This window comes from Tetrao urogallus (genome assembly GCF_951394365.1).
Source record: "Tetrao urogallus genome assembly, chromosome: 1".
NCBI lineage: Eukaryota > Metazoa > Chordata > Aves > Galliformes > Phasianidae > Tetrao > Tetrao urogallus.
This window is the reverse complement of record NC_136813.1, coordinates 123,889,817-123,903,275: the sequence shown is the minus strand read 5'-3', so window position 1 is coordinate 123,903,275 and position 13,459 is coordinate 123,889,817. Positions and strand designations below refer to the sequence as shown.

The following is a 13,459-nucleotide window of genomic DNA, read 5'->3' as shown; positions in this document are numbered from 1 at the left end:
TCTTTTCTTTTCTTTTCTTTTCTTTTCTTTTCTTTTCTTTTCTTTTCTTTTCTTTTCTTTTCTTTTCTTTTCTTTTCTTTTCTTTTCTTTTCTTTTCTTCAAAACTTGGATTATTTGTCATGCTTGTTTGTTGTAGTAAAAATTAGTATTTCATTCTGATTAAGGAATGGGTGGCATGACTTTGTTTGAGATGGTGAAATATGCTTTTGGTTTTGAGATGAGAAGTTTGCTGATCAAACAGAGAATTCCTGTGTGTTTTTATTCTTTCTCCTAAAAAAATTTTGTTGTCTTCTGAGACAAAGCATGCTGTTCTCCGGACTTGCTAATATAATCAAATCAACTTAATATGGAGCATAACATTTTGTGATCAAATTGATTGCTTACACTCAGCTTTGACTGGAGTATAATATGTTATAAATATATATTTGGGATATACTGAGTTCAAGTGTAGCTTATACTATTTTGTCTTGTCTGATGCTCTAGTTCCATTTGGAACAGTGAAACCCTTTGCTATTTTTAAATCTTTGAGCATCTCCTCCTGTAGTTACCTACTATGTAAGTGCCTGATATATATTTTTTTAAGTTTTTACAAGATTTTTAGCCAAACAATTTTTAAATTTCAAGAACATTAGCATATTTAATAACACTGTTCATTTGTTACTTTGCAATGCTTGCATAACAACTTTAATTTTCACCAGTTCTTTCACTAAATTATAGTGGTACTGAGTTTATCCCAGTGGTTCTTGTGTTGGCCTCCAAAGAGATTTAAATCTATTATCAGAGCCTTTTTTTGGCGTCTGTAATGCCATGTTAAGTCAATAACCTGAAACTAAGTGTCTTTCTTATTTCAAGGTTCTGGATTGTCTTACTTTCATTCTTCTTCTTCTCCCTTACCTAAATGAAAAACAAGAGAGCTGAAGACTGAAAATGGCAACTTTAATTTCTTGCACTCTTGTTTTACTACCACCAGAATTTCTGAACATGGTATCTAGAGAGAAGTGCTTTATCCCACTACTGATTTTTTTTATGACATCTCCTGGTAATGCTCTTGAAAAATGTAATGCACTGTATTCTTTCATGCAGTAATGTAGGCAGTAGATAGGTTAAAAGAGAAAATCAAATATGGATTGTCTTGAAGTTAAAAGATGAAGAAGCACATATAGAAGTACACGCATCTTTATAAGCAAAAACTTTCCTCTAAAATACTTCAGACTTGTCTAGCTATGAAATTCTAGTCCAATTCTAATTCTAGTGACAGATGCATGTTAATAAATACAAGAGTATAGTCCAAATAATGACTGAAAGACCAAATAATGACTGAAATATGGATCTTCCATTTAGCAGTAGTAATCACCAGTTTGCAATTATTAGCGTTATATACATATATTTTGTGAGAAGTATTTAGTTTTTTTAACTGCAAGACAAGTATCCAATAAGATTTCCCTAAAGCAATATTGATCATGAAAGGTAGAACACAAAATTTATAGTTCCAGTTGCCACATTGAAAAATTAAGCTTTGTATTGTTCTTTAAATGCAATATTAACATGCTTCATTGTCAACTGAATTTTTTACATTAAGAAGCTACACAGGCCTGTCACAGGCCTTTGTTGGAAGCAGCGTCACGATCCCAGGCGCTGGTGCTTATGGGGGACTTCAATCATCCAGATATTTGCTGGAAAAGCAATGTGGCCAGGCATGCGCGGTCCAGACGGTTCCTGCAATGTGTTGAAGACAACTTCCTGATGCAGGTGGTTGAGGAATCGACAAGGAGAGGGGTACTGCTGGACCTTATTCTCACTAATAGAGAAGGGCTTGTCAGGAAAGTAAAGGTCGGGGGCAGCTTGGGTTGTAGTGACCACGAGATGGTGGAGTTCAAGATCCTGAGTGGAAGAAGTAAAGCAAAAAGTAGGATTGCTATCCTGGACTTTAGGAGAGCCAACTTCGATCTCTTTCGGGGCCTACTTGGAGCTGTCTCATGGGCTAGGGTGTTGGAAGGCAAGGGGGCCTGTGAGAGCTGGTCAGCATTTAAGCAGCTCTTCTTCCAAGCTCAGGATCAGTGCGTCCCTGTGAGGAAGAAATCGGGAAAGGGTGGCAGGAGACCTGTGTGGATGAGCAAGGAGCTCGTGCACAAATTCAAAGGAAAGAAGAAGGCCCATGAAATGTGGAAAAAGGGTCTGACTACTTGGGAAGAATACAGGAATGTTGTCAGGGTCTGCAGGGATGCGACAAGGAAGGCTAAAGCCCGCCTGGAATTAAATCTGGCAAAGGGGATAAAGGATAATAAAAAAGGTTTTTTCAAGTACATTAACAGTAAAAGGAAGACTAGGGAGAATGTGGCTCCCCTGCTAAGTGACGGGGGTGTGCTGGTAACGGGGGATGCTGAGAAGGCGGAGATACTGAATGCCTTCTTTGCTTCTGTCTTCAGTGAAAAAGCTCCCCCTCGGGAATCTGAGACCCTGGAGATTAGTGAGAGGATCTGGGGAATGGAAGACCCCCCTTCTGTCAGGGAAGAGGTGGTCCGGGAGCGCCTAGGCAACATCAGTGTTCAGAAATCCATGGGACCCGATGGGATTCATCCACGGGTGCTGAAGGAGCTGGCAGAGGTGATTGCTGAACCGCTTTCGGTCATCTTTGAGAAGTCTTGGAAGACGGGGAAGGTGCCTGAAGACTGGAAGATAGCCAACGTCACCCCAGTCTTCAAAAAAGGCAAGAAGGAAGACCCAGGCAATTATAGGCCAGTCAGCCTCACCTCTGTCCCTGGAAAGGTGATGGAACAGCTTGTACTGGATGTCATCTCCAGACAACTGGAAGAAGAGGAGGTTATCAGGAGTAGTCAGCACGGGTTCACAAGGGGGACGTCATGCTTGACCAACCTGGTAGCCTTCTATGATGTTGTCTCTGGCTGGGTGGACAGGGGGAGAGCAGTGGATGTAGTCTACCTTGATTTCAGCAAGGCATTTGATACTGTCCCCCATGACGTCCTTATAACAAAGCTGAGGAAGTGTGGGATAGATGAGTGGACAGTGAGGTGGGTTGAGAACTGGCTGACTGGCAGAGCGCAGAGGGTCGTTGTTGGTGGTGCAGAGTCCGGTTGGAGGCCTGTAACCAGCGGTGTTCCTCAGGGGTCTGTGCTGGGTCTGGTCTTGTTCAACATCTTCATCAATGACCTTGATGAGGGGATAATGGCCACCCTCAGCAAGTTTGCCGATGATACGAAGTTGGGAGGATTGGCTGACATGCCTGAAGGCTGTGTTGCCATTCAGCAAGACCTGGATAGGCTGGAGAGCTGGGCAGAAAAAAACCGGATGAGGTTTAACAAAAGCAAGTGTAGAGTCTTGCATCTGGGGAGGAATAATTCCATGCACCAGTACAGGTTGGGGGATGAGCTGCTGGAGGGGAGCTCTGCGGAAAGGGACCTGGGTGTCCTGGTGGACGACAGGTTGGCCATGAGCCAGCAGTGTGCCCTTGTGGCCAAAAAGGCCAATGGCTTACTGGGGTGCATTAAAAAGAGCGTGGCCAGCAGGTCAAAGGAGGTGATCCTCCCCCTCTACTCTGCCCTGGTAAGACCTCATCTGGAGTACTGCGTCCAGTTCTGGGCTCCCCAGTACAAAAAAGACAGGGATCTCTTGGAAAGAGTCCAGCGGAGGGCCACGAAGATGGTGAAGGGCCTGGAGCATCTCTCCTATGAGGAAAGGCTGAGTGAACTGGGTCTGTTCAGCCTTGAGAAAAGGAGACTGAGAGGGGACCTGATCCAGGTCTATAAATATCTAAGGTGTGGGGGGCAGAATGGCGAGGCCGGACTCTTTTCAGTGGTGAGTGGAGACAGGACAAGGGGAAATGGCCAGAAACTGGAGCATAGGAAGTTCCGCACAAACATGCGCAAGAACTTCTTTACAGTGAGGGTGACGGAGCACTGGAACAGGCTGCCCAGGGAGGTGGTGGAGTCTCCTTCTCTGGAGATGTTCAAGACCTGCCTGGATGCCTACCTGTGCTACCTGATGTAGGGAACCTGCTTTGGGAGGGGGGTTGGACTCGATGATCTCAGGAGGTCCCTTCCAACCCCTACAGTTCTGTGATTCTGTGATTTTCACAGCCATAGTTATGGATTTGGGGTTTGTTTGTTCGCTTGTCCCTTTTATGACTGCAGATGGAAACCTTTGCTTCTACTCAAATTCTTAAGAAATGCAGTCAGTTATCATCTTGAAGGTTTAACTGTGGATAGCTCTTATGCCATGAATTGTTGGTTTAAGAACTGTGGAAGTATTCTCCTTGACTGCTGTGTCAATGGTTTGATGTAATTGTGGTGTTACATCTGAGTCTTTGCTGCTTAGTGTTGAAATATACAAGGGCTGCACTAAAAATAATACTGGCCAATGATAGCAGAGACAGGTGTTTGCAGGATAGCAGTGAAGTTGAACCTTCCCACCAACATTTCATTAAATTTTGTTGCCATGTGACAGATGACAGCAGAAGGACAGTGACAAAATGACATTTGAAATGGAAGTGCATATGAGGCAAAGGTGTGTCAATGAATTCATTCATTTGGAAAAAATTGTATCCAGTGGCATTCATCAACATTTGCTAAATGTTTAGGGAGACTAAATTGTGGATGTTAGCACAGTGAGATGGTGGGTTGTGCGTTCCAGCAGTGGTGACAGTGGTGGTGGGTCTCCTCGCTTAGCATGCAAGCTCCTGTTCATTGCTGGCAAAAAACTGCAGATGGAGACTGTTGGAAAGTTGTGTTTTATAGCTAAGGATTTGCCTTATCAAATAGTGTTATTGTGCTCTTTGTATCTGTTGTAGCTTCTATAGGAACAAATAGGAGGCATTACTTTTGGAACAACATTTATATGTGTGCTGGTAATTGTGGGGAAGTCTATACATTCAAATTTGTGTTGAGAAACTCTTAGATTGATGTTAAAATGGTTTTAAGTTGAGGGAGGGAAGATTTAGGTTGGATGTCAAAGGGAAGTTCTTTACAGAGAGAGTGGTGAAGTTGCTGGAACAGGCTGCCCAGAGAGGCTGTGGATGCCCCGTCCCTGGAGGTGTTCAAGGCCAGGTTGGATGGGGCCCTGGGCAGCCTGGTCTAGGATTAAATGTGGAGGTTGGTGGCCCTGCATGTGATAGGGAGTTTGGAGATTAATGATCCTTGAGGTCCCTTCCAACCCGGGCCATTCTGTGATATGTCTATATATGTGTATATACAAATATGCATATACATTTATCCTTCTAAAATTTCCATATTAAAATAACTGAACCAGGTGCTGGCTGAGTCTACATTTAGCATTGGAAACAATAATAGCTATTAACTTTCTGGACTTCTTGTTCTTTTATTCCCCAAATTGTTACTGATTTTTTTTCCTAAAAGTAATTTGTTAAATCTGTAGGCTTTCTATGTAATCTTTCTGTTGGCTATTAATGAATTTTTGATAAGCAAAAGGCTATTTGGAGAGTGGAATGTTGGCAGGAGATGGATGGAATATTTGAAATGCTTGGTTTTCATCATACTATGCCTATTCTTCACAGCAGCTTCATGAGCAGAGGATGTTCTGAGATTTGTTCAGTAATTAATTTATATTTTATAGGAATAAACATAGATTGAAAAACGCATAGTTTAATATTCGTATACCTATGCAGAATACATAACACTGTCACTACTTCTAGGTTCATAATTTAAGGATTTTTTTTAAATTATTTTTTTTAATGATGCTGGAAGAACATGACTAGGTTGAAATTACAGGGCCAGTGTCTAATGTTGTGAATGATACTTCGGAGAAGTAGACTTCTCCAAAGATCATAGTACACAGTACTAGTACATAGTACATAGTACAGATCATAGACTGTATTTCATCCCCTTACAGAGCAAGGAGTTGAATTTAGATATTGGCTTCAGTTTGTGTTAAAGAAGGGGAGTGTTTTTTTGGCAAGTTAAGAGAAGTTTTTTGCTTCCATGCATCTGACAACGCAGTTTCTGTTTATTTGGATGCTTTGTTTGATTTTATTTTATTATTTTATTGAGAATTTATTTGGATGCTTAAAATCAGTGTTGTGATAAATACCATAATAGTATTCAAGCCTAAACTTTGGCTTTTTGCTCAGATACCTAAAAATTGGATTAGTCATTTATTATTGGAATTGTGGCATTCCTTTTCTATAACTGGTGAAAGATCTTAACTAGCTTTCCTCCAAGCTTGTTTGGAAATGGGAAAATGTAGGGGAAACAATACACAATTAGAGAAATAGTATTAGAAGTATGTCAAATGGTTCTTTACAAGTAAAATTAAGTAGCACCATTTGGAATAATGGAGAAGCTGTTTTCTTTGTATAACCAGTAATAAATATTTTTCTTTTTTTTTTTCTTTAGGTTCTTAATTGTTACAGACTATTTGCTGCAATGTCCAGAGTTGGTAAAAGCCCTCTATGCCAAACTGAGCAATCAAGAAAGGTAACCCCAAAACCAATGTGGCTTTTAGTATTTAGCATTCCATATAGAGTATCCTGTTCACATGATTGAAAAACTGTGTGGTTTCGTAGTTGGCACAAAATCTCTAAATACATGTTTCTATGTCAGTAATGGTTTTAAATTGGTTGGTTAACATTACAGTTTAGCCACAACTGGCAGTGATTTATGTAGGGTTGCAGAATCCAGGTTGGCGCCATTACTTGGTAAAGAAATACTTCAGAAAAAAAAAAAAAAAAAGAAAAAAAAAAAACACACAAGACTTCATGCCTGTGCCTTGATTTCATAAGAGCACCACACCCTGCAGCGTTTTACAGCTATATGTCAAATGTCTTCATATGTTCATGCTCCCACTGTATTTGTAAGAAATGAAAAAAAAGACTTTACTGAACATGGAAGTATACCTAGTGCTGGTTAGTGGAACATAAAAACAAACAAAAGTAGATGTGCCGATGCTTGTGATAACTTAATCTTTTTAGTATTTCCAGAACTAAAAATAATAATAATATTAGAATATTCTCACATTATGTGATCCTATGTTTGTGTATTCAAAATAGCTACTTTCTTCCCCCTTTGCATAGGGAAGTTGCAGGTAAAAGACAACACATTAAAAAAATCCCTGTGACTTATGTTTTTTTTCTGTGATTTTGATCTGTCTAAAACCAAAGTGTTATTACAAATGATCATTCAGACACAGGATAGAGGAACAAAAGAAATATGTTATAAATTGAGGTAAATAGCATAGATATACAGGTGAGAGATGGGAATAATGAGGGATATACTGTTCTTCTTTCTCCTTTCATCAGGTTAACCAACTGGAAACAAAAAATGAAGTGTGTGCTTACTGTGTCTACTGATAGAGGTTCATTAACCAAGTGTAGAATTGCAAGGTTGGAAATGACCTGTAAGATCATCCAGTCCAACCATCCTCCCACTACCATTGCTATCACAAGCCTCTAAATATCTTGTAACTCCAAAGTGGTTAGTGGGAGAGGCTGTTTTTTTGTTTTAGTGATCCTCTTGAGGACAGCCAAGACTGGGTTAGGTTGTTTGTTTGTTTTATATCATAGAATCATACTGTAGAATCATAGAATGGCCTAGGTTGAAAAGGACCACAATGTCCATCTAGTTTCAACCCCCTGCTATGTGCAGGACCACCAACCACCAGACCAGGCTGCCCAGAGCCACATCCAGCGTGGCCTTGAATGCCTCCAGGGATGGGGCATCCACAACCTCCCTGGACAACCTGTTCCAGTGTGTCACCAACCTCAGATTGAAAAACTTCCTCCTAATATCTAACTTAAACTTCCCTTGTCTCAGTTTAAGACCATTCCCCCTTGTCCTAACACTATCCACCCTCGTAAACAGCCATTTCCCCTCCTGTTTATATGCTTCCTTCAAGTATTGGAAGGCCACAGTGAGGTCTCCCTGGAGCCTTCTCTTCTCCAAGCTTAACAATCCCAGTTCCCTCAACCTTTCCTCATAGGAGAGGTGCTCCAGCCCTCTCATCATCATAGTGGCCCTCCTCTGGAAGAGTTCCGCGTCTTTCTTGTGCTGGAGACCCCAGGCCTGGATGCAGTATTGCAGATGGGGCCTCACAAGAGCCAAGTAGAGGGGGACAATCGCCTCCCTCTCCCTGCTGGGCACCCCTTTTTTAATGCAGCCCAGAACACAGTTGGCCTTCCGGGCTGCAAGCGCACACATTGCCGGCTCATGTCCAGCTTCTAATCTACCAGGACCCCCAACTCATTCTCTGCAGGTCTGCTCTCAAGGAGCTCTTCTCCCAGTCTGTACAAATACCTGGGATTGCTCAGGCCCAAGTGCAGCACTTTGCATTTGGCCTTATTGAACCTCATTAGGGTTTCATGGGCCAACCTCTCCAGCCTGTCCAGATCCTTTTGGATGGCTTCCCTTCCTTCCATTGTATCATCTGCACCACACAGCATGGTGTCATCTGCAAACTTGCTGAGGATGCACTTGAGGACATCGTCTATGTCATTGATGAAAACTGTTTTTTTTAATCTGAAATTCTTTTGATTTGTAACAGTACTTGTAAGCACCTTATGTAGGTGTAACTGATCGTAAACTCATAAATTAAGGATGGACTATAATCCCACAATTAACTCCAGCTATTTTGTGTCTGTAAATCTATAAACATTACCACAAATGAAAACCTGCCACTGGTCATCAGCAGTCCTGTAGCAGGAAGTGGTGCCAGTTACATTACTCAAGTACCAATTTCACTGCTGTTAATTTGTTCAATGAATACATCATCCACTGAGAACACTAATCCAAACCAAATCTAATAGTTCAGAGGCCTAAAAAATTTTAAACATTTGTTTTGTAATGTTGTTGCTGTTGATTAATGCAAGAAACCTTCTTAAAAATGACAGTAGATGTATGCATTTTAAAAGTTTTACAATGTAATTAAGACTTTCAAGGCATTAACTTAAACTGTCCACACTAGTGCCTAACTTGAGTAAGCTTTTTCTGCATTCTTCTGCCAAATGCTTGCATACATGTCAGGGAAATCTCAAATCTGGCAAAGAATTCAAGTATCTGTACAGTCTTTTGGCTCAGTACTATAGCCATGTCTCTGCTGTAATCACTTGCAAAGAAATAGAAGACTGTCACATCATCATACACTTTTCAGAGCAAGAGTATCATTAAAAGTGCTGATCACGTTTTCTCAGTACTTATTCCATGCAGTTTGCAAACTCAGGCATGCAACATCAAATTGCTTAAATTTCTTAGGAAATGAAAAAGAAAATTGTTCAGAAGTCAGGAATTTGTCTTTTAATGGGAAATTCAGATTACAGAACCACTTCTACAACAAGAGCTACTTATGGCACACATCATGGCCACAATATCACAAATATACTAGATTTCAATTACAGGAAATGCTTTGAATAGTGCAAATACTGCAAATAGTGCAAATATTGTGGTTATAAACTGCATATACTTGGTTATCTAAGGCAACTGCCAACTTTAAGAGTCACTACTAACGTATGTACTCACAAACTTTCTCAACATAGTTAATTCTTTTTGGTAAATATATTTAAAGTAAGCGTATTTAATGTGCGTGATGGAAAACACTGTAACTGAGAGGTACCATTTATTCATGAGCTTAAGCTGCCTTCTCCAGACACCTCAATACCGCATCCGTCCTTTCTCCGTTTATTTGGCTCAGTCAGCCTTATTGGACACCAATGCGGCACTCTTGCGGTGAAGGCTCCTTGTCTCGTTTCGAAACAATGAATTCCCTATGCTTCGGTTTATACTGTCACTTTTTTTCCCTAGTTAATGACAGTCAAAATGTGTTTATCTGACCTGGTTTTGTCTTCTCATATATCTCAAAAAAATGCATTTTTAAATACTCTAGAATGTTACATAGAAAGATGCCATTGCTGGGTTGTTGTTTGTTTTTTTTTTTAACTGAGACATTTCTACAACATGTATTTCCATGTGTTTGACAGTAAATCAAGAGGCATCAAATTCACAACTGAACTGTGATTTTCTTTTTGAAAAGCATAGTAGAGTTTACATGATTTGTAGTAATAAATTCAGTGAAAATCCATAAACCTACACAAACATACTTCCTGTCAACATAGCTGATGACCATCTGTACAGTGCGTGAAATGAACTCAGCAGGGTCCTTTCTACAAACTGTTCATGGCATTGAGTGCACCCTCAGCAAGTTCGCAGATGATACCAAGCTGAGTGGTGTAGTTGATACATTGGAAGGAAGGGAAGCCATCCAGAAGGATCTGGACAGGCTGGAGAAGTGGGCCCATGAAACCCCAATGAGGTTCAATAAGGCCAAGTGCAAAGTGCTGCACTTGGGCCTGAGCAATCCCAGGTATTTGTACAGACTGGGAGAAGAGCTCCTTGAGAGCAGACCTGCAGAGAATGAGTTGGGGGTCCTGGTAGATTAGAAGCTGGACATGAGCCGGCAATGTGTGCGCTTGCAGCCCGGAAGGCCAACTGTGTTCTGGGCTGCATTAAAAGAAGGATGTGGCTGCAGGGGGAAGGAGGCGATTGTCCCCCTCTACTCAGCTCTTGTGACTCTTAGATGGTCTTTGAGGTCCGTTTCAAAACAGGCCATTCTATGAATTGAGGTATTTTGAGAAAGAGGTTAATTTGTCTTACAGAACCACTGTTAGTGGAGTGCTTCAATGCCGAGATATCCCAGTGTTATGGAATGTTACAATTATCTGGCACTTTGGAAGGTATAAATGATTCACATTTGCAGTAAAAATTGTTGAATGATAATAACATTATGAAATTGTATGTTACTGTTTTTAGTTGAGCTTAGCAAAACTTCACTGTACTTTGTAATAATGGGTTTCCAGGTACAAATTGTACATTAAGGTTGTAATTTGCCTGCAGATTCTGAGAGTCAACAGCATGTTTATATGTGATTGCAAATACTTAATAGTAATTGTTCCAAGCTCCTGCTAATTTGATTGGATTTAGGAGGAATGAAGTAAATTTGGTTGGGGGAGTGGGGAACATGAGATTGACAAAGGTCTTCCTATGTGGTGCCAAAAAAAAAAAAAAAAAAAAAAAAAAAAGGAAGATAACACTGCACTTACTGGCACAATCAACTCCAAATAAATGTAATAAACACATACGTTTGTATTCAGATATTGAATGAAAATTCATGGTGAGATATGCTAAAACTGGTACTTGCATTTGTCATGTTTTGTGGCACTTTATTGTTAGCTATCATCTGATGGCTAAACAACTGTGAGATCAGATAAAAGAAATTAGCAAGTTTTACTATTTTGGAGAAATAACTTGGAAAAATTCTAGGGAGCCTTGGAGGAAAACAGGAACAGTAGAAGAAAGGAATGTAAGGGAACTTGCATTAGAACAAAAAGCATTGCTCTCAGGAAGTTTTTGGCTGAATGCCAGACTTGCTGGAAATTCTGGGGAAAGATGGGCATGTCCTGAAATGACTGCCTGGAAGACAACTCAATAAAACAGTTCTTGACATATAAATACCTCAAGAGAACAGAAAATCTTCATATACTGTCTGCATGTAATTTCTTTTAAATATCACTGTTATTTCTCTCCAGAAAGATTATGGCTGCCTTACAGGGTACATGATTTTATTCCAAGAGTAAGAGTAATGCTAAAAATTTTCTTAGCAGTAATAATTTTGTATCACTAATGCAGTTTATGTAAATATAGGGTGACCCTCTAAATTCTTTACAAAAGAATTGCTTGTCTGTTTTAAACATGGCTTTTTGGTTTGCTGGTGTAACAGTAGCTGACTGGTGTTCTGTTACACAGGAGATAATATTTTATGGGAATAATTCCAGTACTCATAAATTCTATGAGGAGCTTTTCTTTCATAGCTTAACGTACACTTGAAATGCTCAAAACCTGGTAAAAACAGATGAGTAATATCTAGCCCTGTTTTGGGGATGAGTGAAATGTCAATGTAGTTAGCCTGATTTTAGTCTAGATTGTCAAAGCTGAAAGCCTAAGGTTGTTGATTAATGGTAGGTTGTAGACAGGAAAGCTTGTGTTACCCAGTTTTAACCTGCTGAACAAACATGATGACTGTTCTGTGTTGTTATTCGATTGTGTTTGTAAGTGAAGCCTGTGAGAGAGTTTACCAGTGTTTGGTAGACTTCTGACTTAAGTCTACCCTTCTGCAAATGTGTTAAGTACATTTCTGTGCTACCACATTGAAAAAGCATTTTGTACTCATTCAGATAATTGTTTAATGCAGCTATATTAATGACATTTAAGGCTAGGTTTAGCAAGAACTGATTAACTGTTACTTGATCAGTAGGGGTGAGGTTAATAAAGCAGTGACCGTGCTGTTTCCACAGAAGACGACATTTTTCTTCCTCTTCTGACAATTGGCTTGGTGAATTTAAAAAAAAAAAAAAAGAAAGAAAGAAAGAAAGAAAAACCATCTGAATTGCTCCACTTATGTAAATGTCAGCCTTTCTATTTGAATTGCAAATATTTTAGTAAAATAGCCTACTGTTGAATTTGTTCAATAAATAGAGCTCTTTCAGATTGAGAGAATTACAGTTAACTCCACTAGCCCATGCTCTCTCTTCAGTGCTGGAGTTCAACAGCAAAGCTGTGGTAGAGCCTCTGCCACTTTAAAGTTCTCCTTCCTCAAAATACTCTGAGTTTGCCATGATAGCGTGAAGGGACATCAGAAGTAAAGCAGCATTAGAATTGGTAAATTAAGTGACCTGAGTACTTAGCTGAGCACCTATGTTATGTATCTACTTTTAATAGGCTGAATTACTCTCCTTGGATATATGAATAATTAACTTGAATTTACAGTAATCCATCTAGTGACAATTATAAAAGAGCGCAGTGTACATGCGAGGTCTGTTCCAAAAGTAATGCCTCCTATTTTTTTTATTTTGGCATATGATGTCAGGGATGAATGTTGGTGGTATGGCAGTAAAGGTTGAACCTTCTCAGCAACATTTCATTAAATTTTGCTCATGTGACAGATGACAGCAGAGATGCAGTCTGACAAATGATGTCTGAAATGAAAGTGCATATGAAGCAGAAGTGTGTGAATGAATTCCTTCATGTGGAAAAAATTGTGTCTAGTGACATTCATCAACACTTGCTGAATGTTTAGGGAGATCTAATTGTGGATGTTAGCACAGTGAAATGGTGGGTGTAGTGTTCCAGCAGTGACGACAGCATGTGAAGTACAAGCCATGTTCCAGATGGCCATGCGCAACTGTCACACCACAAAATGAAGAGCATCTCCATCAGTTGATCACAGGGAACTGTGTATGAAGCTGAATATTGGCTGCAGTACGTTGGAAACATTGATGGCAAAGTTGGAATATTGCAAAGTTTGTGCAAGGTGGGTCCCACAAATGCTGGGACAGAAAAAACACTGTCTGCAAGTTTTTCAGAGCCTATTGAGCCAATATGAGGTGACAGTGTCTTGGATTGCATCCTCACTGATGATGAGACATGGTATCACCACTACAGGCTGG

At 40.1% G+C, this 13,459-nt stretch overlaps 1 protein-coding gene across 1 annotated transcript in view; it reads left to right on the top strand.

Moving 5' to 3' along the window:
- The window catches only part of ATXN10 (ataxin 10), a gene marked incomplete at both ends in the record, with an annotated part of 96,922 nt that overhangs the window by 37,254 nt on the left and 46,209 nt on the right, over positions 1-13,459 (top strand). Inside the window, one exon of the mRNA XM_079550660.1 lies at positions 6,366-6,446. Coding sequence (XP_079406786.1) covers positions 6,366-6,446 — 81 coding nt within the window. The remainder of the gene's footprint in view (positions 1-6,365; positions 6,447-13,459) is intronic.